General features: G+C 45.4%; 1 protein-coding gene across 1 annotated transcript in view; it reads left to right on the top strand.

Moving 5' to 3' along the window:
* LOC147701910 (cytosolic phospholipase A2 gamma-like) overlaps positions 1-26379 on the top strand; it is a 749579-nt gene that overhangs the window by 75346 nt on the left and 647854 nt on the right. Inside the window, exons 3-4 of the mRNA XM_086928722.1 lie at positions 7855-7910; positions 8027-8141. Coding sequence (XP_086784848.1) covers positions 7855-7910; positions 8027-8141 — 171 coding nt within the window. The remainder of the gene's footprint in view (positions 1-7854; positions 7911-8026; positions 8142-26379) is intronic.

Raw genomic sequence — 26379 nt, 5'->3', positions numbered from 1 at the left:
TTAACTCAGAAATGAGCCATTGAATGGACACTTGTAGCCAAACTGTTGTTATGCAATAGTAATCTTTAATGATGCTAGAAAAATGTATTTGCTAGAAAAATTGTTAGATAAAAATAAGTCTGTCAACTAATTTAATATATTGAAGACAACGTGGAACCCAAAATCAGTATTTGCCATCTTCCTAAGTTAATCACCAATTTCCATGCCATTAAAATATGTGGATTGCATCGATCAGGTTGAGGGGTAGGGTATCTAAACTTCATCAATTGTTTTGAGAAACCAGCACCTTCGGGTTCACCCTGCATGTAAGCAATTTATTTTATTTTTAGAGTTTTATAGAGCACAAACCAGACCCAAGCTAGGGTATCAGAGCGCTTTACATCAAGCATAAGGTGAGACATTCAAAGGGGAACTTTGTATACAGAGAAACATAGTTTGCAAGTAACATGGAGTAACAACATTGAGAAAACTTGTTCTGAAAAACAATAAAAGACCATTCATGTTCGTGTAGGTCAACAGTTCTCGTGTCCGCAATGAGAAGAATGTTCTGGACCCCAAAAACAATATAAGTTCACAAGGGTCTTAATTAAGCGGACCAGGGCGTATGGTAGTTTGGGGTTTGTCGATCTTGAGACGAGGTTGTATTGCTTTAAGGTAGGAATTTGCTCATCAGGAATAATTTTGTTTCCTTTTTGAAGAGAGGGATAGAGGAGATTTTTCTGATGTGTGGTGGAAGGGAGTGGAATCATTATTTGTGTTCTCCAGTAGACAATGATACTTGGTTGTACTGCTGTCAACAAGTCAATCCTATAGAACTTGCTTGACACTGTTGGAGGTGTACTGTCATGTTTAAACTATTTCATAAATAAGGCATTACAAATCACCAAAACGTTTGCTCTCCATATAGAGGATTAAGATGAAAGGCCAAATTCTTGTGAGAAGTCTTTCAAAAGATCTTATGACTAATGACCTGACAATAATTGTGGAAACTATGTGGAAACAAAAAAGTAAATCCAATATGTAATTAATATTTAGTTGTACACATAGGTTTATTGTGAATTACATTTAAAACTTGTATTAAAATGTAGATCTATTTATTGTCCTGCACTAAACTCCAACAATGAATTAAAGAACAAACACCAAGTGGCCTTTCAGCTCAATACTGTGCAGTGTGGGGTGATGACAATTATACCCTGTAATAATGAAACATTTACATGTTTCAGGTGATGTAGCATTTCTCGTAGCACAAGTCAAAATTGTAGAACATTATCTAGAAAAATTATTATTTACTTGATTATCTCTGGATCATGAGAGACCAAAATCAGACAGTCTTAAAAGGGATGCAAACCTGAGCAAAATGTTTTTTTGTTGGATTTACTGTCCAGTGCAAAACTTATTTTGTGCTGGAAAGTTTCCTGACACTCTGGGGGTCATTAGGGTGACTGGCGGACTTTGTCCTCCCGCCATCCTATCGGATAACAAGACCCCCCGCCTTTAGGGCGGGGGTCCCATGTAGAGAATTAGGATGCGCCCGCCACAGTGGCGGGCGCATCCTGTATTTTTAACATTGCGGCAGGTGGTGCTGAATGCACCACCCGCGGCAATGTCAAAAATACATGTGCATTTCAAAGCACAACGTGACAGGCACCGTGCAGTGCCTACCATATTGTCCTTTGAAATGCAGGGGGGTACCATAGGTACCCCCCATGAGCACCCCCACTCCCCCAGAGTTGTTGGGGGCCCACCATGGGCCCCCAAAGTAGACTCTGCATGCCTTTCCATGGCGGCAAGGCATTGGAAAATGCCCATGGTAATATGGCTGGTGGTGTCTGATAGACAACGCCACCATACAAACCCTTTTCCGCCCCGGTCTTAAGGCGACCGGGGCGGAAAAGTGGCAGACGGTCTTTCCGTCTACCGCGGACCCTCCAGCCATACTAATATGGTGGGGGGTCATTCCGGCAAGGATGGCGGGCAGATCGCCCCGCCAGGCCAGCGGTGGCTACCGCCGTCCTGGTGGGGGGGATCTGCCCGCCATCCTAATGGGCCCCTCTGTGTCAAGGGGGCATTCCGTGGGTTGTACATGGGCGTTGCCATACAACCACTCAAGTTTTTGATGTACAATCCTATCAATAGTAGACAGAGTTTTTCACCAAAAAGTAATGCCACTTCGAAACAGACATTTGAAAGGAGAAATGCTTTTATTTATTCTAGCTTTTTCCACAATGCATGTCTGCTGCAATGTACAGCACATATCTGAAGTGGAAAACATCTTAAAGTTAGTCTAAGCCTTCCATTTTTTACTTCAATGGTACCCTTCCAATACAAAACCTATGCTAGACTTACACAGACCCTTTTCCACAATGCTGCAGAGGTGTGATTGTAGTGGTCAGCAGGCTGATTCTGCATCAGCGCTAGGGAGAGAGCAGGATAGTGCCATATCTGTGTAGATATGATGCTTTCACGCTCACTCCTTGTCACATGCTCTGCGTTGAGTTGAGTTACAGTTTGGTAAATCTAAGCCTCTGGATCTAAACATTCTTGTTCATCACCAAGTAAATCTAAGGCTGACTGGCCCAGTCCTAAATTGCTTTGGATCTTCACTTATAGGTTACTTCCTCCTTCTCACTTGAAATAATTGATTTTAGGTTGTGCAGCCCCTCAAAGTTCTGCCCTCTTCCTTGTCTTTTTTGACAATAATCAAACTGGTCAGGAAGTTGGAATTGCAAGCGCTTTCCTGTGGAAAGGATCCCCAACTGCTGCTGAAATTTGAAATCTATCAAATGTACAAGCTTCAGACATTTTGTTTCCAGCTTCTCCAAATCTTTAACAAGATCTTGCCCATTCTTCCATCAGAGGATCATGCCAATGTGGTTGAGTCACTAAACATATTTTGATTGCACCATGACAATGCTGTCAGTCTTCGTGTTACTTGGACCCAAGTTCACAGGCTGCTGGATGCAGAGCATGGAAGTTTAGCTGGTAGCATGTTTGCACAAGTGTAATCCTGTGTCTGCTTCCTTCTGGCTTTGTGTCAAAGAGTGATTTCATTTTACTGCACTGAGCTTGGTTCACTATGTCTTTTATCACACATGACACAAGATGCTTTAGAAATAAAACTTTATTGCTGGTTTACTTAGAATCATTGCAATCACAATGACTTCACATTGCAATCATAATAACTAGATTATTTATTAAAAAATTCCTTTACAAAGATATATTCCCAGCAGATATTATAAAAACTATCCGATATATACAATATTAAAACTTATCAAAAAGATAAGATCCATTCACATAGCATCAGTAATTGCAAGATAATATTGCACCTTTCATATATTAAAAATAACATAGTGCATGGCATACTTTTCCATATACATATCCCCAACAACAAAAAAAATCTGTGAGACAAAAATATTCGAAGGTACATTTCATGCATAACTTACATTTCAACGCTCTAATGTACATTTATTGCCACAAGATGCTTTCCATGTTCTCATGGCGGATGCCTTCTCCAGATTTCTCATAGTTTCCTCTTGCTTGTTTCTGCCAGTTCTGTGGTACAAGAAAGAAAGCAGTAGGGTTATGGCCATTGAGGTCCTTCAATCTAAACTGTGTATCAAACTTCCTTTGGAACTGATAGAGACCACCAACTTTATTACATCTTATTTTAAAAACGAAACCCTTTGATTTTTGTCTTTCATTTCCTGCGTTTCCTCCCCATTCTCAGGTTTTGATTCTCTGTCTTCTTGTACTATTTCCATGATGCCTGAGCATATGTGCTACCCTTTAGAAAGTGCTAAATACATTACTGCATGATCTATCTTTTATTAGTTCCATCTTGACTTGACTATAAAAACGTTATATATCTGGCTGTGCTAGTTAAAGTCTTACATGAATTGCAGTAAATCACTATGCCACAGTCGGGCAAGTTTCTAGCATGTCCACAGGATCATAGATAAAAGATGTTCTTGCATTAGCTACCAATTTGGAAATCACTTTGAAAGCCATGTGCAGAAGGTAGTTCATTCAAATACTTAATAGTTCTGGGCTGCTAAGTTTAAGTGTCATGTTTCAAGTTATAACTTGGATTCTACACCTCATGCCATATTTCAGGTACCTGCAAATAGAGTAGTCACCTTTGAAGATAGTGTTGTGGTTGTCATAATAGAGTTGCACCTGCTCCACCATTAATATGTGTTGAGCATATTTTTACAAAGTTCAAGAAACCCCTTAAAACTTGTCTTTTTATCAACTAGGTTTTTCCAGATGGTTAGATTTAGGTCATTCTCCTAACAATTTTTCAGATCTTAATCAATTTAATCTGGGAACACCCCTTTCTTCAGTAATGGAATCTCCTATCTCCAGTGCTCCCATATAATTTTATTTTACCAGGTGAACAGAGTCTGCTGGTGTTAAAGGGCATGAGCGGTGTCGGCGTACTACCATGGGTGCCCGGGAGAAGAATATATGAGCAGCTCTACTCAAAAAGCTAATAGATGGGCTGTGATGAAAGGTATTTACCTTGCACTCGCTGCATCGCCAACTCGGTGATGCAGTGGATGCATGGTAAATAGTTTTATTTATTTATTTAATTACTTTACTCCTGACCCTCATGGGTCTGACTCCACTAACTGGAGTTTGAAAAGTTGTGCTCCAGTGAGAAGAATTCATCTGAAAACTCTACAAATGTGAAACATAATGTCAGGGATATTTAGGTATGATATTGTGTACTCATATATATAGCAGTGAGCATTAGTGTTCAATATGCCACATCCTCCAAATCCGAGCAAACAAATATGTGTAACTAACGCAGACCAGTAGGTTTAGTTGGTGGCTTGAAAATCTGACAGTACGAGGAAACAAAGTCAAGAGAGTGTTTTTCGGCTAGACCATTGCATGTTACCGGTCATTCAGCCTGATTCATCATTCTCCCGTTTTGCAAGCCCCTAATAGCGATTCATAGCGAATCGCTATTAAGGACTCGCAAAATGGGATTCATGTAGAAATTGCATGAAGAAATGCGATTCCTACATATTCCTCGCAAAGGGCCAGATTCTCAGAATCTGGCCCTTTGCGAGCGCAATTTTGTTTGATGAATCAGGCGGATTGTTACTTGTAATCTGCAGCTGGACTTCTGCCATGCTCTTATTTAATACTGAACCGTCCACATTTTATCTCCTTGGTTTCACAGAATCTAAGCCATTGAGGTACACCACACATGCCATGTTAGAGAAAACATTCCTATATCAGTGTATGAGACTAGCAAGACCTCCTTTGCCTACGGAATGACTGTCACAAGTCCACACATAAAGGGTATCACAAATTACAGCCATAGGATTAAATGCTGCATGGAGCCTCTGGCATGTACTGTTCTTAGTCTTGGATATGCATGTGGTATACGAGATCGATAGAGGCATAAAAACATGGGATAAAAATGTGGGTAGATAGTTGAAAGAATGGATGTGTTTCCGAAGAAATGTAGATTCAACTATTGATAAGTCGGGCAACATTTTTAGTTTTATTGCTCCAGTATTAAGAACTTTAGTAAACCTAACAAAAAGCATGGTCTTGTGCAATGTTTCAATCTTTATGGTTCTAGAAATTATGATTATGAAAATTAATTGGGTTCCAGAAATTTATATTCCTTAGTCTCCCAGAAAAAGTTAAATATTATTGTATTACAGTGTCGTTCTTGTGTTCATAATAAAAAAGCAACGATAGGTCATAGGAGAAAATAGTACTAGAGCAGACCTGTAAGGCAGTTTGCAACAGGTTGTGAACCTGAAAAGTACAGAATGCACATAAACAAAACTGTGCAATAGAGAACTTGTCATGGAAAAATGAATGATCACATTAAACTTGTGCTGTCTGCTCAGTATGGCCTCCCTTTCTTTATGAATTGTACAGAATGCAGCGACAAACCGCTTATCGAGTCTCATAGACCTATAGTTATTGCATTATTATACACACATCCTGAAAGCATCAGTTATCATAACAGTGATTCACATGCTCAATAATTTGAATTTCCTGTTTTAGATTCATCTTGATCTATCAGTTTGGCTTTCATTCCTTTCATTGTTGACCCAGAGTGATTACATTGATTCACCCAAGATGAATGCGGATATCTGGCCTGCTCTCATGTGATGTGGGCCCAGGGCTTATAGGTGCCATGTCTGTTGTTCTGCCTTCTAGTCACCAACACCCACCTCTTGCTGCATCCTACAGAGATATGTTGATGGAAGTGACTTCGCTTTGCAAGCTTGCCACAACTGTTTGTGTGACAGTGTCTTTGGATACTCTTGGCAGCATACTTATGGACTGCTTACTCCACCTTCCCCTTGATTGCCTGCTTATAAGGTCCCTGCTGCAGATGGCTCCCCTTGGTGCACTTAGATGCGAGTTATCTGATGCGCAGCTACCTCCAGTCTCTTTCACGTCTGAAAAACTCCTCACTTCTTCCACCACTTGGTTCTTACAGCAGCTGTAGTGCTAATGCCGTCAGCACCTGCTTGTCTTCTCTAGTGGTTGACTGTAGCAATGTTACCCACTGCATCTGGCTCCATCTCTCTGGCTGTCCTCACAGCTGGATTCTCTTAGTCAGAATGCGGCAACAGTTATCCCTCCTGTAGGGCCAGATCCATCCTTTGGGCGCTGTCTGCAACAAAGCCTTGTTATTTTTTATTTTCACCCCTATTACTCCCAAGAGTGAAAGAAACTACGGGATTTTTGAGGACGCGAATTTTCGGTCTTCTTATTCAGTTGTCAAGTTTCAGCCTCTATTTCCTGATTGGTGAGCTCATCTCATGAAAAATCTATAGGAGTCTCCATTTTTTCTTAAATTCCCCAAAAAAGCTAATGTGAGTAAGAATGTCGGATACAAATTTGTATTTACACACTCGCAGTGTGTAAAAGAGTGAGGCAAGGTAGTAAGAGGGTCCATGGATAGTGCACCAGTCCGAATTTTTAAACTCAGTATGAGGGATAACTCATTAAGTGCACCTTTTGACCTAGCGCAGAAATACGTTTGCATAACTTAATTAATATTTTAATCCTCAGTTGTTCTGCCCTGATTACTGATGCAATTTCTTAACTACATGATTGTAGTAAGAGGTCTGTTATTTGAAACATTTAATTTGTTTGATAGGAAACTCGGGGGCATATTACCAACGATTAGCGATATTTATCGCTAACTAGGCTTAGCAACGATTTTTTAATCGCTAAGCATTGCCGGAAATTATCGCTGAGATAACGTGCTATTAGCTACGTTTATCTCCAAAGCGATAATTTTGCTGGCGATAGCGTGAATATCGCTGAGAATACAGCGATATTCACGCATTAGCGACTAAATGCTCTTAGCCATGTTATCCACCTCCCATTAAATAACATGGCTAAGAACTGGTCTGGGCAGGAGTTAGTTTTTGGCGATATTCGCGCTTAGCGCGAATATTTCCACCGCTAAGCCTGCCTTGCTAATAGGCCTTAGCGACGTTAGCAACTGCTTTCAGTCGCTAACGGGTTGTGAACGCCCACTTTGCATGTCATTAGCGATAATTATCGCTAACATGCAAAGCGGGCCCCAAAACGCTCGCCATTGCCTCAAAGCTGTCGCTAACATCAGTTGCTAATTGGGCGATAGTATTATCGCTGCTTACCGGCCAAAAACGGCCGCTAAATCGGCGAAAATAGCATATCGCCAGCATTGATAATATGCCCCTCGGTGTTTGTGTTTGCAGGTCTTGCAAGACATTTTGAGGCATTTCTTGATTAATAGCTGGGTTTTATGAATTGTAGAACAACTGTTTACTAAAAAGGAGTCATACAAACAACGACAATCCTCTATCTTTACCTTTATAGCTGTTTGGAGCACCACCCGCAAATGCACCCGAAAAGACTCTACCTTCTGGCGATAAGTAAGGACTGCTTTTTCATACTGGATTCATTTATGGTGTGTGACTGTAATAGAAATGTTCCTCTCTGTTGCCCTCACTCATGTGCCTTTGTCTTTGTTTTTTTTTTCCTCTCTCAGCATCCCATTAGTGCACATTTCATCAGATCTCTCGGAGGGAGAAAAAATATCCATTCGAGAGAGAAGTAAGGTGGTGTCTGCATTTTTTAAACGGCATGGGATGGACGTGGCTCCGGTAAGTAACATCATTTGCAAAAAGTAGCCATATTTTTATTTTAAAAGAATGGGGCCTCTAAAGCCATGCCATCAAAAGAGTTCACCTGATCACTTATTCCGTTAACGTATGGGCTCACAGCGGGCACATTCATGTAAGAGCAATCAACTGAGAAACATAAAAATCATGCATATGTATTTTTTTAAAAAATACTTACATATGTAAAAATTGACAATTACATTTACTGAATTTATGATGTCATAGTAAATGTGGAGCTGTTTCCCCCCTCCCTCTATGCTGGCGCACTTGTGGCTAGCCATGCGCCAACACACACACTGCAATGTGTGTGTACATGTGTGTGTGATCTCAAGCATAGCTTATGTAGGGAAGACTGCTCCTCTGGTACAAAAACGGTGCTTTTACAAAGTGTAATACTTTTCACACTTTGAATGTGTGCTCTAGAGTGCAACACACGTGCAAATTTGTAAAAGGTTTGGGAAAAGAAAAACTGTGATAGACCTTACGCCTGCCTTGAGGAAGCATTCCATCTTGTCACACAGTTCTGTCTACCTTTTTTGGTAGATACGGCTTTGCATCAAAATCCATGAGTAGCTATATAGGAACAACCATGTACCTCTCACGGAATGCCCCCATGAGTCAAAGTTGCCCATAGTGCTACTTTGTCTTACTTTAGGAAACTTTTCAACACAAATTAGGATTTGCTTTGGAAAGGATATCCCCAAACAACACTTTGCACCAAGTTTGCATCACTCTTCTGTTGCTAAAGTGTCAGTAAACATCCCACTGTGATAGGAGAGGCATTGGCTCACAGAACACTACTTACAGAACAATGCTTTTAGATCTTGTTATGTTATGTTATGTTATGTTATGTTATGTTAAAATGGGACTTTTATAGCGCAACGGCTACTCCAAGGGAGTGTCCCGGCGCTTTGAGCTCCAATCACAGAGGAGAGCAAGAAACATAACAGTAACAGAAGGTGCCTAGAAAGAAAGAAATTATCCAGCAAACAACCAGGTCTTCAGGTCTTTCCTGAAAACAAGCAGGTTTGAGGTGTTTCGTAGGGACAGCGGTAGCGAGTTCCATAGCTGGGGGCGAGGAAGCTAAAAGATCGGCCGCCTAGCCGAGCCTTTTTAATACGTGGTACCCGCGCCAAAGCCAAGGCTTCTGACCTGAGGGATCGTGCAGGTCGATAGAAGTCCAGCCTTCTCTGAAGATATTTGGCACCATTGCCATGTAAGGCCTTATGGGCAAGAGTCATGGCCTTGAACAGTATCCTCTTCCGCACCGGAAGCCAGTGGAGGGATGCAAGAAGGTTAGAGGCGCTGGTGCGACGATGAAGGCCAAAGATGGCACGCGCAGCGGCGTTCTGGGTAATCTGCAGACGCTGGAGGAGATATTCAGGCAAGCCAAGATATAAAACATTGGCGTAGTCCAATCTGGACCCTATAAGGGCCTGAACAGTGATCCTCCGATGTTGCTCCGATAGAAGGGGAAAGAACTTGCGCAACATTCTAAGTATCCCAAAACATGTTCCCGTGAGAGTGGAGACCTGGGATTTGAGCGAGAGCTCATTGTCGATTTTAATTCCCAGGTTTTTCGCCCACACAGAAGACTGTGTGGGAGGGAACATGTCAGCCGGCCACCATCCTCGCCAATCTGGTTCTGATGGACATCCGAAGAATAGTATTTCGGACTTGTCCGAGTTGCACTTAAGACTGTTTTGTGAAAACCAGCTAAAAACAGCCCCAAGGCACTCGCGAATCCCTTCACCATCAAACTCTTCACCCTTGCGACAGGTGAAGAGGAGCTGAGTGTCATCAGCATAGGAGACGATCCGGGCCCCATAGGACTCCGCTAATGTCGCCAAAGGGGTCATCAGGATGTTAAAAAGAGTGGGGCTCAAAATCGAGCCCTGAGGCACTCCAACTCCCAGTGGCGGCATCTCGGCGGATCCGGGTGGGACCCAGACCGTCTGGCGGCGGTTGGCCAGAAAGGAAGAAAACCAGTTGAGCACCGTCCCCCCTAGCCCGATGTCACGGAGCCTGGTGAGGAGATCCTCATGGGGGACGGTGTCAAATGCCGCCGACAGATCAAGCATTACTAACAACACCCTGCCTCCCCTGTCCAGCACCTCTTTTACGATCTCCGAGACTTCCAAAAGCGCCGTCTCGGTGCTTAAGTTGGAGCGGAATCCCGATTGGGATTCATGGAGTAGATCATTAGACTCCAGAAAGTTGGAAAGTGCGCTGTGCACGTGTTTCTCCAAGATCTTGGTGAGTGCTGGAAGGAGCGAGATTGGCCTGTAGTTGGAAGGCACCTCTGGGTCAAGATTGGGCTTCTTAATCAGAGGGATGACCATAGCTTGCTTCCAAGTCTGAGGCAAAAAGCCCTCGCTCAGGGAGAGATTAAGAATGGGGTTGGCAATAGGGTTAATGACATCTGCCATTTTTGCCAGGAATTTTGCCGGGCACGGGTCTAGAGGTGAGCCCGACTTGAGGTTCCTCATCAAGGCTAAAGATGTAGCAACCGTGAGAGGAGGAAAGTCAAGCAGAACTGGGCCTGAAGGAGACAGAGACGTTGTCTCGATCGGCATTGCAGACACATCCTCTGGGGCTCTCAGTGGAAAGGAAACCTGGATTTGCCTGATTTTGGAAGTAAAGAAATTGGCAATAGTGTTAGCCCAGGTCTCTGCAGGAGCATCCTGGGTAGAGATGGACCGAGGGCTAGTGAATTCGCGCACGATGGAAAAAATCTCCTTACAGGAGTTAGCAGCATCATCAATCCTTTTGGCAAGATAACGTTTCTTGCTCTGAAGGACAAGTTCGTGGTATGACTTTAGCGTGGTTTTATACTGTTGTTTAGCCTCAAGTTCATACTGGACTCTCCAGGCCCGCTCCATCACTTTACATTGCCTACGGGCATTGGCTAATTCCTCCGTGAACCAGGGGGCAGAAACCCGCCGGGCTGCGGACCTGGGTGGCTGTAAGGGAGCGAACTCATTTAGTCTGGCAAGAAGCCAGGATTGCAGGTTCTCCAGATCTTTCTCCAGGTCACCAGTACAGGCCACAGGGTGATCAATCAGAGCATGTGTGAGCATATCTGTGGTCACCCGATGAAGTGCCCTATAGCTGCTGCCCTGCTGTCTTGTAGCGCTGGCAGGAGAGGCCAAGGTGGAAGGTATTTCAAAATGGGCCAGGAAGTGGTCAGACCAGACGATTGGTGAGAGTGTTACATTCATGACTGGTATGGTGGAGAAGACCTGATCGAGTGTATTGTCACTTCCACACTACTGTATCAACAGCTGGCAGGTTGTTAATCCTTTTGACTTTACCAAGAAAATGAATGTTAGGAGACTATGGCAGCGGGGAGATGTGGTTTAGTGACTAAATTGCAAAGAAACGCGATACCTCTATCTAAATGCTGGCTTCTGTATTTAATGGAGGTGTGTGGTCTTGGGTAATTTGCTGAGTTTTGTCAGCAAAGACTTAGTGACAGCTCCACTGCATCAGGATCAGCACCAGGGGCTGCACGAAGGGTCAGCAAAGGCAGGAGCAGAGCCTGGTGTGCTGATCACAGAGCCAGAACGAAAACAAACACTAAAGCCAGGTGCATATTCGCCAAGGTAGGACACTGTTCCAAAGAAAATGTTCAGTTCAAAGTCAGGAAATGGACCCGCCAACTAGAAGATCTGTCTCGCCATTAGGACCGGGGTTAAGATGAAGATGAGACCTCTAGCCAGAAGTGGGATCTGAAGATGCAACAACACCTATTGTGGTGTCCAGATGTTTAGGACTTCACACTTTTTCATCGACGGACGGTGAAGACAATGGGCTGGAGAGGCATATGGATTCCAAAGCTGATAGACATGTGTAAGGAAACTCAAAGAGGAATCTTGGAAATTGCAGGAGCGAAACCTATGGAAACCCAACCTCTTCTCTGTGATATAGTTCCTAAAGCACGGCATGAAAAATGTAACTGAAGGGAACTGGCGTCAGTGCTCTTGGTTGGTGACATATAAGGCTCCTTGTCATCACATCGGGGAGGCCCAGGGGTTGAGCGGAAAACACCCACCAGCTCTGCCTACTGAAGCGCTGCTTTATGTTTTTCAGATCCATTCTAAAGGCTAGGCAGATTATGAGGTGAGAAATCTATAGGTAGTTTTAGCCACTAGAATAAACTCACCCTCTCAGCAATGCTCCCTACTTTTTTGGAAAAAAAGATACGGACCAAGTCTTATTTCTTTTATGGATATCACTCCTCTGTGACAACAATGTATAAGTCCATCCTGGGAGAACATCCAAACTTTCACTACAGTAGTATCTAAGGGGCACATGCATCATTGGAAATTGCGGTAGCAAAGGGGCAGATTCTGCAAATCTGCCCCATTGCGACTGCAATTTTTGCATTTGGAATGCATCATCCCAAATGCAAAAATCGAATTTTTCGCTTGCATTTATAATAGTGATTTTGCTGTTATGGACCGCTAAATACTGGTTATTTCAACCTGATGGTATATAGCAAAAACTCTGGAAAATGCACTAAAGTGCATTTTTCAAAGTTTCAGGTTACACACACGCATGCCCTTAGGGAATGTGTGTGCGCAACATGGGTGCACATCACTATTTCAGGGGTGCAACAGAGTGTCCTTTTGACACCTTTGCACCCTTGAAATTGCATGCGCAATATGCAAGTACCTATTGGTACTCGCAAATTACTCATGTAATTTCCCGTTCATTCCTATGGACCTGCAGGCCGAGAGGAATAAATGGGAAGCCATTCCTTAATTGGGAGTCGCAATTTGCGAGTCGCAATTAAGGAATGTTTAGGAATAGCTATATTAATAGCGATTTCTAGATGCATAGGCTTTTGTGAGTCCTTAATTGCGATTCCTTAATAATCGCTATTAAGGACTCGCAAAAGCATATCTTGATGCATGTGCCCCTAAGTGCAGTTCAAACTTCCTGATGTGAATGTGAATAGAATTCTTTACCGAAGCTTCTACAGATGATGAAAGCTCTTCCTTAACGTTGACACTGCTGGAGTCTCTATGTAGAGATTGCAAAATTGTATAAATTACACACTCAAACAGCCAGGCTCTATTTTAATCTAAACTAATGTAACCACTGAAAGAATTGCACTGACACCCTGCGATAAAAAGGGTTTATTTCAATTTACTTTGCTCCATAATCAATGACTCTATTTCCACCTCATATACTCAACTCCGATTCAATCATATTAGGCACATGGGAAATAGAAATGGATGCTGAGAGCACAACTGTGGAACTCCTGGTGACCTGACTTGAGAAACCTGACATATTTTACTTAGAAACACAAACTACCTCCTCTAGGAGACTTTGCCATTCTTGAAGGACTACACCCAAAATGTTTTGAAAGGAATAGGATCCACTGGAAAATGGTCTTGAGTTTTTTCTGATAATCAAAATGTAATTGATTTGATAATTAACATTAACAGAAATGTGCACAGTGTCCAGAATCAAATACATGTCTTGATGGTCTAATGCCCACAGCTGAAGCATCCCTTTCATACTAGGTGCCCTCGGTTATTTAGACCAATTCATGTGTCGTCTGGATGCCTACCTATGGATGTCAAGCATGTGTAATATAAGTTGGCCAGAAGTCTCTGTATGAAAAATAAACAACAATATGTTATCTACATAGATCTACATATGGTCCTTCTGCCCCTCCCCACTAACAGAACCCTTCTATTTGTACATCACATCTGACTCACATCTGATTCATATTACCAGTGATTCATATGGCCAGGACATCCATTTGCGCCAACGTGTGCTTTGGGAATCCTATAGAGTAGCTGCACCATCAAGATGAATCTAGGCATAAAGCCCATGCAGCTCATAAAGTCCCACGAAAGTCCCAAACTAAGGTTTTAAAGGCTAGTGGAAAGAATATGAGGAGGGGCACTTTATCTCCCTGTAGGTGCTCCCTTAGAACCACTGCATTTCTGCCTTGCAGATGCAATGACTGTTGCTTCGGTGGGGCATGAAGACACATTCGTCAATGGACACCTACTTTGCAGTGACTCTAAGGAGACTGTTTGCCGACAATTTAGAATAGCATTTGAGCTCACTATTAATAACGAGAATGGACGAAGATGTGCACATTTCAGGTCTCCTTCTTTCCTTGTGCAACACAACTATAGTTGCCAAGTCAAGCACATCTGGTAGTCACTGCTTAGTGAGTCAACAGGGAAGTTCTTAACTTTTGGTAATACTCCGTGAGGATTCCGTCTGGACCTGGGGTCTTACCTGCTGCATATCTGAGAGTGGCATGCAAAGCTCCTCTGCAATAAGGGACTGGTCAAGGTCCCAACTATCAAACTCAGATAGGCACAGCATGAGCTGATCTCCAATAAAGGGATGTATGAACTCCATGGAGGTCCGCATCCTCCTCCCAGTGTGCAATTTATAATAATCTGCAAAGGTATTTGCGATCTGGCGTGCTTCCACAGCTCTATAGATGATTAGGCTGATTACCACAGGGATGACTTTCATCTCTGCCCCGTGCATGGCCATCCAGAGGATCAATTTACTAGATTTGTCTTCCAAATCGTATATTTTGTGCTATGTAGTGCTATGTAGTGACCCAGCATTGCTGAGCCTCATGAAGGCATAGTTGTCATAGGACAACCTTGTCGAGCTCGCCCCTCTATCTCGTCTCTACTCCTCTTTATCTCTAACTGGAGGATTTGCTTCTCCAAGTCAGCACCTGCTGTATCAATTATCGGAGCCGAAACTTACCTGGTGCCCTGCTGTTGTAGCTGCCACCACCGCCAAGTGAGTCATTTGGGCATTTGGGCATTTGGGCATCACAAGGTCCCGGTCCCAGCCGTGGGAGAGGACGCCCACCGGGGACCACAATCCCCAGCAGCCCCAGTGGCGCACACACCGCCCACGCTGAATCGGAGTGCCGGGAGGCGCTTCAGTAGATCACAGGGCTCCCGCAGCGTGGGAGCCAAAACTTACCTGTTGTTGTAGCTGTTGCCACCGCCAAGAGAGTCAAGGTCCCGGTCATGGCCGTGAGAGAGGACACCGGCCGTGGACCACTAGCCACACCGGTGCACATGCCACCCATGCTGAATCGGAGCACCGGGAGACGCTTAAGTAGAGCACAGGGCTCTGTTGTGTCGTTGAGGGAAAGGTGACACCTCGGGGTTTGAGCTGGGGGCCTACTCTTGTGGGGCACCTGGGATGGCCTAGGCCTAACACGTGGCCAGCTCGTAAAGAATCACTCGGACACTGGATGATGGTTCTGGCTCTGCGCACTGTCGCAACTGGCGTACGTACGTGCGGAGCCCCTCTTTTTTTAGAAGGGTCACGTGGGACTTACGCTGCACGCCTGTTACATCACAGGTGTGCATAAGCTTGAACACAACATTCCTCCTAAAATATAAAAAAACAAAATTGCATAGGACCACAGAAAGTCACTTCAGGGCAGTCATTGAATTAAATGTTTTTCGGATCAGACTGCAAAGTTCTAGTTCATGATTAACACACACAGTAAACAGGTGTGGAACAGTCTTACATGAGATGGTCACGAAGACGGCAGGAAGGTTCTGGATTACTTTTCAGCCTGTAGTTGGATGTCCCACGAGTCTTGGTGACATCACCCCCGGCCAGGGGCGTTGGACATGGGCTGGCAGGATCACAGCCGGGCTCCTCTTGTTCCATGCTGGAGCTCTCTGCGTCATCTGGGCCTTCACTTGTCACTTCAGGAGAGGTGTCTCTCGGATAGCCATTTCGAGATTCCGGGGAGTCATCGGCTGCCGGACTCGCTGCCGCCGGAGCTTCGGTAGACTCCGGATGAACTACTGTCTCTGCTTCCGGGTGAAATAGTTTAAAGTGGGACACGTTCCTGGTCACTACTTATCGACTTCTGGCGGCAATGATGCGAGTGCCCTTCACACTGATGACTCGCCATGGTTTCTTTTCATACGTCAGTCTGAATTTTCCACTGGTTAATCTGTTCTTCAGCAGCACAAGATCTGCTCGGTCAATCCGGGTTATGGTAGCTTTCCTCCTCCGGCTTGTCTGGGCAAATGACTTTTGTCGCTTCGCCACGATTTTACTTTCGTTGGCTGATGCTGGTGCCCACTGAGGGTGATGAGGAATGGAATCTGCCACTACCCGTCCCATTAGGACATGTGCCGGAGCTACCCCCATGGTGGTGTGGGGTGTCTGTCGGTAGCTCAGCAGAAATGTAAATATCGCCATTTCCAGTGACTGTCCTTTGTCGTGCGCGATCCGGATTACCTTGTTGAGGGTCCGCATGAAGCGCTCAGCTTCACCATTGGCTTGCGGCCATCGAGGAGTCACACGGCGATGCTGGATTCCTAGTGCACTCAGGTAGCTGGCTAATTCCTGGCCTTGAAAGGGAGGGCCATTGTCCGTTCTTAACTCTCGTATCACTCCGTGAGCTGCTAGGATTTTCTCCAGTTTAGGTATTACTTCAGTGGCACTGGGGTAGATATTATCTCTACTTCTGGGTACTTCGAGTGGTCGTCGGTCACAACCATGGTGTGTCGCCCATCGGGGAGGCTGCCAAAGTCCATGCTGACACATTCCCATGGTTGTTGGGGTCGAGGCTCGACTATAACAGGTGCCTCTCGCGGGACATCTCCTGTGACTTGGCAGGCTGCACACGACCTCACAGTATTTTCAACAAGGTCATCCATGAGTGGAAACCATACCTTGGTCCTCAACCTTGCCTTAGTTTTGACCATCCCTTGATGGCTGACGTGGGCCAATCGCACAACCTGATCCGTCAGGGCGGAGGGTATCACCAGCCGGTGACCCCGTAGCAGGCATCCTGTATCATCCTCATTCAGTTCTCCCCCGTTTAGCTTCCGGTGTGAGTATTTTCCACTCTTCCTTGGCCCGGTGCCAATTTCCACTTTGAAGGGCTTTCCGCGCCCGTTGTAGGCAGTCATCCTTCTGAGTAGCCTCTGCGATGTTGCTCATGGATAGTGGCCGTGGACAGGATCGGGCGGTAACACACCTGACATAGGCTTCCGTATCCACGGCATCCTCCATTTCCACCTGAGTGGCTGCCCTCGGATGTCGTGAGAGGTAGTCCGCCGGATTTTTCGATCCTGGTTGGTATGCCACCGGCAGTTGTAGTCCTGGAGCTGTAGCATCAATTTTTCAATTCCAGGTGGGGGTTTTGTCGAGGTCCCTGAGAAAAGGGCAACTAATGGTTTGTGATCCGTGGCTACGGTGAATGGCTTTCCGTACAGATATAGATGAAAGTGCCGGCACCCCCAGTGTATTGCTATTGTCTCTTTTTCAATCTGGGAATAGCGGTGTTCAGTGTCTGTGAGTGAACGGCTGGAAAATGCAACCGGGGCCCAGTCTTCCTCATCCTGCTGTTTTTGCATCAGGATGGCACCTAGTCCGGCTGGACCAGCGTCGACTGCCACGAGGGTTAGTTTCCGGGGGTCAAAGAATGCCAAGGTGGTGGTGTCTGAGAGGGCTGCCTTTGTTGTCATTAAACGCCTTTTCTTGCTCTGGCCCCCATTTCCAGGGCGTGGAGTCTTTCGTGAGCTCTCTCAACGGGAGTGTGAGATTAGCAAGATCTCGGATGAATCTCCCACAATAATTAACCTTTCCCAGGAAGCTGCGGACTTCTGTGACGGTGGTGGGAGGAGCAGCTTCTTTGACGTCCTTTACTTTCTCTGGATCGGGGATAACCCCCTCGGTGGAGAATGTGTACCCAAAGAATTGTAACTTCTGCTTCAGGAATTCACATTTTTCCCTGTGTAGGGTGAGACCAGCTTCCCTCAACTTTCGGAATTCCTGTGCCAGCCGCTGGTTGTGCTCTGGTATGGTGCGAGCGTGTATCATGATATCGTCACTGACATTGATTACACCAGGTATATCAGTAATCAGTTCTTGGATCACATTCTGGAAGACCTCCGCTGCGCTGGACACACCGAACCTGAGTTGGGTGTACCTCCGGAGTCCCACGTGGGTCGAGAATGTTGTTATATTCCGTGACTCATCCTCGAGCACCAGTTGGTGGTATCCGGATCGCAGGTCTAGCTTCGAAAACCAGCACGCTCCTGCCATCTCTCCGATTAGGTCATCAATTGTGGGCGTGATGTGGCGCTCCCTTTTGATGGCAGCGTTGGGAAGACGCATGTCTACACAAATCCGGACCGCTCCCGGTTGTTTCAGCTTCCGGGTGACTACAATGGGCGACACCCACGGCGTGGGGCCCGTCACCTTCTCTATTATGACTGCCGCCTCTAGCTTCTTAAGTTCTTCTTCCACAAGGGGTCTAAGGTGGAAAGCGATGCGGCGATGTCTCAGAGCTACCGGCTGAACAGCATGGTCAATGTGAAGGTGTATTTTGAGGCCTGTGAATTTTCCAATGGCCTTGAAGATGTTCGAAAAGTCAACTATGAGCTGCTGTACAGATTCTTGGTGAACTCCGAATGCGAATGTGACGACTCCAAGGTCTTCCGCTGCCCTGCATCCAAGTAGCATGCCCTGCCCATCCTCCGACACAAAAATGTTGGCGGTGACAGTCCTGTCTCCATGGTTGATCACGGTCTTGAATTTACCTCTAATCTTGAGAGGGGTGTCCTGGCCGTATGCAAATACGGTGATGGGAGACGGACTCAGGGTTGGCGGCGGATCCATTGTCTGATGGAGGGTGGCACTCATAAGGTTGATGGTCGCTCCTGTGTCGACCACAGCCATGAGCTCTTGCTCCGCTACTCTGATGCTACACTGGGGGAGCTTTCTGGTGCGTCGAGTGGCCGTGCCAATCATGTGCACTTTATGCACCGTCCTCTCCTCTTCTTCGTCGTCGTCCATGTCGCTCTGGCTTGGGTCACCCTCTGGTAAGGCATTCACCACTTGCCGTGGCTTGCGGAATTTCTTTGATCGACATATTTTTTCGAAATGATTAAATCGACCACATCCTGAACACCGCTTCCCTCGGGCTGGGCATTCCGATGCTTGATGTGGTGGGCCTCCACAGTATCCACAGGACTTTCCTGTTGCTCCCGCGGTGTTCCCAGGGGCCTTCGTGTTCCACTTCGTCAGTGATTTTACCTGAATATTGTTGACCGGTTCGGCTTTTAACGGCGCTTGGAGGGCTGACTCCATGTGGGCTGCTCTGGCCTTGGACAGTTCTTTAGTGCAAACCAGAGTCAGGATATCGGCTAAGGGCTTTCCAGACTCCTCCAGGATTCGTTCCCTTAGCTTGGCGGAGGCACCGCCCTGGATTATTTGTCCCCTTATCTCCTCGGTAGCGTCCGCGAACCCACATGTCGATGCCAAGTGTTTCAGTCTAGCGTGATACGTGTCCAGCGACTCCCCCGGCAGTTGCCTGGCTTGCCTGAAGATAAACCTCTCTTAATCCTGATTAGCCATTGGCTCAAAGTAGGCATTCAGGGCGTTTATGAGTGAGTGATGAGTCTTTGGCGTGGCCTCAACTAGAGTCTTGGCAATATTGTGGACGTCCTTGCCTCCTAAGTGGAGCACCATGGCTCTCTTTTGTTCTTTATGAACCTTGGTAGCCTCGAAGAAGATTAACAATCGGTCTACCTAGTTCTTCCATTTAGGGGCTAGCGACAACGGCGAGCCTTCCACCACGAAGGGCTCAATGGGGGGTATTGTGGCCATGACTGTGGTGTTGGGGCACAGGGCGCGGTGTACCAGGTGATGTTTATTAGGCTCTCTTGACCGCTACTCCTGGTGTGACGAGTGAGCTGTGGCCAGTGCTTGTTTGGTGCTGGTGAGTGGCAGCAGTCACTGCTTGTGTGTGCAGTCCTTGGGGCAGGCCTTTCCGTCTTCTGCCCAACTGTGCCCACAGGCCTGTGGTTCCCTCTTCTTGCCTGGACTGGAGCGCTAATGCGTGCCTGCACCTCCCTTGCCGTTTCCGGCTGTGTCCTCCAGCACGTGGTGCCACGCCCGCACAACGCGTGAGGTTCGGCAGACCTCGCCCGGCCCGCCCCGATCAACTGTTCGCACGCCACACACACACAGCGAGGGCACGCCCACCCTCGTCACCAGTTGTTGTGTCATTGAGGGAAAGGTGACACCTGATGATTTGAGCTGGGGGCCTACTCGCGTGGGGCACCTGGGTTGGCCTAGGCCTAACACGTGGCCAGCTCGTAAAGAATCACTCGGACACTGGATGATGGTTCTGGCTCTGCGCACTGTCGCCAACTGGCGTACGTATGTGCGGAGCCCCTCTTTATTTAGAAGGGTCACGTGGGACTTACGCTGCATGCCTGTTACATCACAGGTGTGCATAAGCTGGAACACAACAGGCTCGTGCAGCGCGAGAGCTGAAACTTACCTGGTGCCCTGTTGTTGTTGCTGCCTCCACTGCCAAGAGAATAATTTAGGCATATGGGCACCACAAGGTCCCGGCCGCATGAGAGGATGCCGGCCAGGGATCACAAGCCCCTGCAGCCCCAGCGGTGCACACGCCGGCCACCGCCGTATCTGAGCACTGGGAGGCGCTTAAGTAGAGCACAGGGCTCCCGCAGCGAACCCTCTGACATCCCCCATCATCCCTGACATCTGTGTGGTCAGTGAAGAAAGGCGAGCTCTTGTGGATATCATTTTTTATGGCAAAACGGTCTGCTATTCCTAGTTCACATGCGTCCACCTTTATAAACAGTATGCTTGAGAGAGCTGTTAATATCGTTAGCACTGAAATTGAGTTAACTGAGAGGCGTATGTCTCTGGGACTAACAACCGCTCATTTCACCCCCTTAAACATGAACAGTGATCATATCAGCCCTCCCTTGATGCTGGACACGCCAGTCGAGCATGATATACATTCATCAGCCCCGGCAAGCGGACTGGGAGATGAGGGTAACAAGGTCACTGGAGGTCTTAAGGAGGCTGTGAATTTGTTGTCATTGACTAGCAGCAAGGCTACTCGCACTAATGTGAATGTTCCCCCAACCCAGAAATTACAGTGGCAAAAAGAAAAAGGAAAGCAACCAAGCCTGCCTGCCCAAAGAGGAAGCGACCACCATGTTTAAAACCACAGCACACCGCTTTAAGCACATGGATTCAAGGACCAGCGGTCTCAGCTGACACAGTAACTGTTAGCGCCCCTGCTGTTTTAATGCCCATTGATATGTCTAATCATTCAATTCATACCCAGACTCAGACTGAGTACACATAAGCACATTTTAATCATTTTAAATTGGGAGACACTGCAATTGACATTATTGTAGATAACATGTTTGAGCGCGTTAAGGAACTTGTTCATAAGAATTTTGCTTCACTTTGGAAGTGCTTGGATCGTCTAGAATCACTAATTAATAAGTCTAGATCGCATGGTAACGTACACAAGACGTCATCACAACAGGGAGAGTTACATAAACCGAAGGCCCAGAGAGGACCAGTTTCCAGCATGCCACAGCAAATTTTAACTGTTGCGCTGCCTCTGCTAATTGGCTCTTGTGATACCTGTCGCAAAGTTAAAGAATGCATTTTCCCAAGATTCCTATTCACTTGGAAAAACTTTTAAAGCCAGGCAACCCCAACACACTACATTCATTTAGCCAACCAGCTGACCATGCACCCTGTACAGCCCTCATAAATAACGCCAGCCCCGCATGTAATCCCCAGAGTATGGCCCCTGCCACCAAGACCAATGTTTGCAGGCCCTCTGAGGCAAGAAAAGATGTTCTAAGCCTACCACCCGAAGCCTGTCCTTATGCCTTGGTTTTAGCAGGGGTGCCCCCTTTAGGGAAAAATCTGTCAAAGTCTTGGGATCAATTACGCAATAAGAGTACTAACTGGCTGACTAAACATAAAGGGTTCAGGGTGTCTAACATCAATGATATCTTGATTGTGCGCAGGAATGCCTGGGTCGGTCCCTCAGACAAATCCAGAGAGGGAGATTGTGTTGTTATTAACTTTAGCCGACCGGCTCTTGTAAATCAATATAAATGATAGGAGAGCACAATAGCTCCTCACCCACTGACATCTGGTCATTGCCTCTTGGCTAGTTTTACCAACCCAACATTAGTCACAACATACCTGTCATTTCCCCGTTATTCTTTTTATGTGAGTCTAGGGAAAACCCATGACTAACAAGCAATGCACAGCTTAAGGGCACTAAGGCCTAAGTTTAGTAATCAACATTTTGCAATTTATTTAGCAAATGCTTATATTTTCAACTTATTCAAGTATTCTCAAACAATATTCAAAGTAATCCATAAAGCAAAATCCAAGTTTAGTACATGTCAAAAAATCAGAACTATTCTTTGGTATATATATAACTTTGATTAATGTGTTTAAACAGCAAAAACAATGTGCATAAACAGTTAATTGACAGCCCAATGCATTTCGGGTTCCTCCCGAACCCTTCATCAAGGGAGTCTAGTTTATCAATATATCCACGAGTATGCGTAGTTTAACTCCTCGGAGTCAGTCAGGTTGCGAATCTACAAAAAGACATATGGTAACCTAAGTTGCAGTCAGAAAAGGATAGTAACAGTGAAAATCAACTATCAGTCAACATGTTTCATATTTCTGTGGGTTTTTACATGCTAAAACAATGACACTAGTACTGGAATTAATTTAGAGAAAGGTTCCAAGTGGTGAAAAGCCAAAAGATTTTAATTTTAAACCAAAACCAAAAAGTGCCTACATCACGAAAGACAAAAGCCCAAAAGTGGTCTGACACCAAAATCCTAACACCAAAATTCATTAAAAGGGCTCCGATCACATGCTCTATCTATTCAACACCAGTGCAATAAAAAGCCTGTCTCCATCATGGTGATTTACCTAAACCCTTATGTATTGTACCTTCAGTATCTTGCTGGGATGCTGACAATGATATTCCTCTATAGTTTAAAAAATTGCCGTTTTTCCTGTTGAAAATAGGTAAGGTTATACACTTTGCCTATTCTTATTTATCAAGGGTTCCATGATAGCCTGAAGCTCGTTACTCACAATGTTGGTTCGTTATCTGATCCAAGGCAGCAATTCGACGTGAAGATAAACCTCTCCCAACACTGTAAGTAATGGTGATAATGAGGGACCTATTATTCACGTTCAATTCTGTTCAAAGACTTACACTAAAACACTTAACATATTCGACGCCACTGCGTCTTCATCTTACCTCAATCAAGACTGATTTGTTACCCCTTCCGTGTCTGTTATCTAAAGTTCAGGGGATGTCTGAAAACCAAGATAAAATCCTCCGTTAGGGATGGATGTGTCGAGGTTAGGCCTTACTATTTGGATTAACATCTCGTCTGGTGGCAGTGCCAAAACTATCCCTACAAATAGTCCCAACTTTCAAGCCCTAACTTATACACGAGGGTCTCTATTTGGTTTATTAACTTTTAAAATAACAACTTTTTAACCGAACCTAACATGAATTTTGCAAATCTTTTTAATTTTGTTTCAGATATACAAACTGCAATGGGGAATTGCAATTTAGCTGGAATTTGTCTGGGTGGCGACTTTAATGTTAAGATCTCCGCGGCAAATAAATCGGTCATTGCTCAGGAACCATATGTAAATCCGTGCAAAAGGGAGACTGAATTACTGGACTATTTGTCAAATCACAACCTATTAAATGCGATGGACATTGCAGCCATAAACCATAATGACAGTCACCCAATACCCACCTACAGAGGTCGCAGCTGTGCCTCAATAATTGATTATTTTTTATATCAGTCACGCTTGAAGATATTTTAGTCAGAACCAAGGCCATACCTACTGGGTATGGGGACCACAATCCAACTTCAGGTATGCTTAGGGTCGCCCTTAGAAATAATCTTATTGTAGAACTAGGGGCCTGTAATCTATTATCCTCAACTGACAACCTAAGAATTATCTGGAAAGGTATTGACAATAGCAATGTGTTCTCGAACATGTTAGCATCTTATTGATCGTTTGTCGATACCTGTCTGTCGCCTACTGACCCCAACCCTGAGGTAGTTGTTGCTTTCACCCATTTATGGCAAGGCATTAAACAAATGATCTCAAAACCACAATCACAAGTGGTTCAATAGCTTTTGCTCACGGGCAAATAGAGAGCTTCCCGCTGCTTTGTCAGCTACACCTAGGGATGCAATCCTTATCAGATTACTTAAGAACCAATATCAAAGTGGTTAAGCAGAGGAAAGAGGTGATCCTAAAAGAACAATGGGATAACTTGGTCTGTACCTCAAGATTTAACAACACAAACGGCTTTTGGGCAGCAGTTAAACATATGAGAACTATGGGCCAGACACTAACCTCCCTAAGCTGTAATGTAACCAGTGAAGCTTGGGTAGCCCATTTTTCAAAAATATATAAAGCCTCTTCCAAGAACGAGGTCCACATAGACCTTCATGTTGCTACACAAGTCCAGATATCGTTATCTGAAGTTGAGGATGCTATTGACCAAAGTCTAGGTAACAAGGCCCCTAGCCCGTTGGGCTTTCCATCTACCTTACTAAGCTTAAACTGGAGTTTTGGACATCACTTTTACTAAATGTTTTTAACAACCTAACAAACTCCCAAATCCCCAGGACATGGTCAACTAGTATCATAGTCCCGATTTTTAAAAAGGGGTCAGGTCCAACCCTAGGTACAATAGACCGATCTCTTTGATCGATAACACATTTAAGATACTTGGACATGTGTTATTTAATAAAATTAGGAGTTGGGCTGAGGATGAAAGTATTTTAAACAAATGTCAGTTAGGTTTCAGAAGCAAATTGGGAACCGTAGAACAATGCCTCAATCTAAATGTATTCATCCGGGTCAGAATCGAGTTCAAATCCCTGTGTCTGGTCCATAGAGCCATGTGGAAAACCGGTCCGGCCATCACACGGTCTCTTATTAAACCGTACCAACCCTCAAGAAACCTCCGGTCTAGCTCAGCCTTTCTCGCTATCACCAGGAAAATCTGCCGGGGCAAGTGGGGTGGCCGCCCCTTCTCTCTGAACGCATCAAATCTATGGAATTCCCTCAACCCCCCTTCTGCGCAGCGAACCCAACATTCTGGCTTTTCGCAGGCTCCTGAAGACTCACCTTTTCCATAAATGTCCCTTAAATCACTCGGCGAATCTCAAGCCATCCACAAGCGCTACAAGGCCTTAGGGTAGAATGCGCTATACAAATACAATTTCATTTCATTTCATTTCATTCACTGGTAAATACACGATAGCTAGGCAGTCTCCCATACCTAGCTTTCATGGACCTCACCTCAGCCTTAGATTTTGTAAACAGATCGCGACTATGGTTATGTCTTTTCAAATATGGGCTGGACGAGGCCTCAGTGCATTTGTTGGCTTATTTACATAGTACCTGGGGGCAAAGGTGAGGATTAGTAGCGATGGGGCAGTCTCTGGGAACATTGTCATTGACAGAGGGGTAAGGCAGGGATGTGTGCTGGCCCCTCTGCTCTTTATTCTATATATTAATGAGCTGCATAATGAGTTGTCTAAACTGACTGTGGACTTCCTGATGATCAATGGTAACAAACTAACTGCCTAATTATTTATGGACTATGCGGTCCTAATGGGCCACATACCTAATGCATTGCGCATTTTAGTTGGGGGCTTTGTTGTTATTATGAACAAGTTGGACTGTGGCACAAATTGAAAAAAACATTTTTAATGAGTTGTGGCCCCAAAAAACACTCTGGTAATGAAAGTACCTCTGGTTCTGAAAAATTGTTATTCACACGCACTTTATCATATTTGGGCTTAGTATTCTCAGGTAATGGATCTTGGGCTGCTCATTTGGCACTTAGGGGTCGATTATGATGGCGGTGAATCCGCATCCTGCGGGCCGGTGGAAGCCACTGTCGGCCCGGAGGATGCAGATTCACTGCTGCGGCAAAGAAAACACTCACTGCCAGATTATGATGGCGGTGGGATCAGCGGCGGACAGCAGGTCCGTCCACCGCTGATCTGCAGGGTGTGGACCGCAATGTGGTGGCGGTGTCTGCAAGACACCGCTAGCCACATTACGATGGGTGAGGGAACATGCATTTCCGCGGCGGCTTTTCTGCCTTCGAAAAGCATGTGGATCTTTGCTTCTGGGGGCCCCTTGTGGGCCCCCAGGGTGTTGGGGGTTGGGGGTGCACATGCATGCAACTGCAGGGGGGTACCTATGCAGTTGCATGCACAATGCGGCAGGCGCCGCGCGGTGACTGCCACTTTGTGCATGCAAATGCACAGCATGCACTTTTAACTTTCGGCGGGTGCTACGTCAA

Source organism: Lissotriton vulgaris, chromosome 7, assembly GCF_964263255.1.
Source record: "Lissotriton vulgaris chromosome 7, aLisVul1.2, whole genome shotgun sequence".
NCBI lineage: Eukaryota > Metazoa > Chordata > Amphibia > Caudata > Salamandridae > Lissotriton > Lissotriton vulgaris.
The sequence above is the reverse complement of the archived record's forward strand: the minus strand, read 5'-3'. Positions and strand labels throughout refer to the sequence as shown.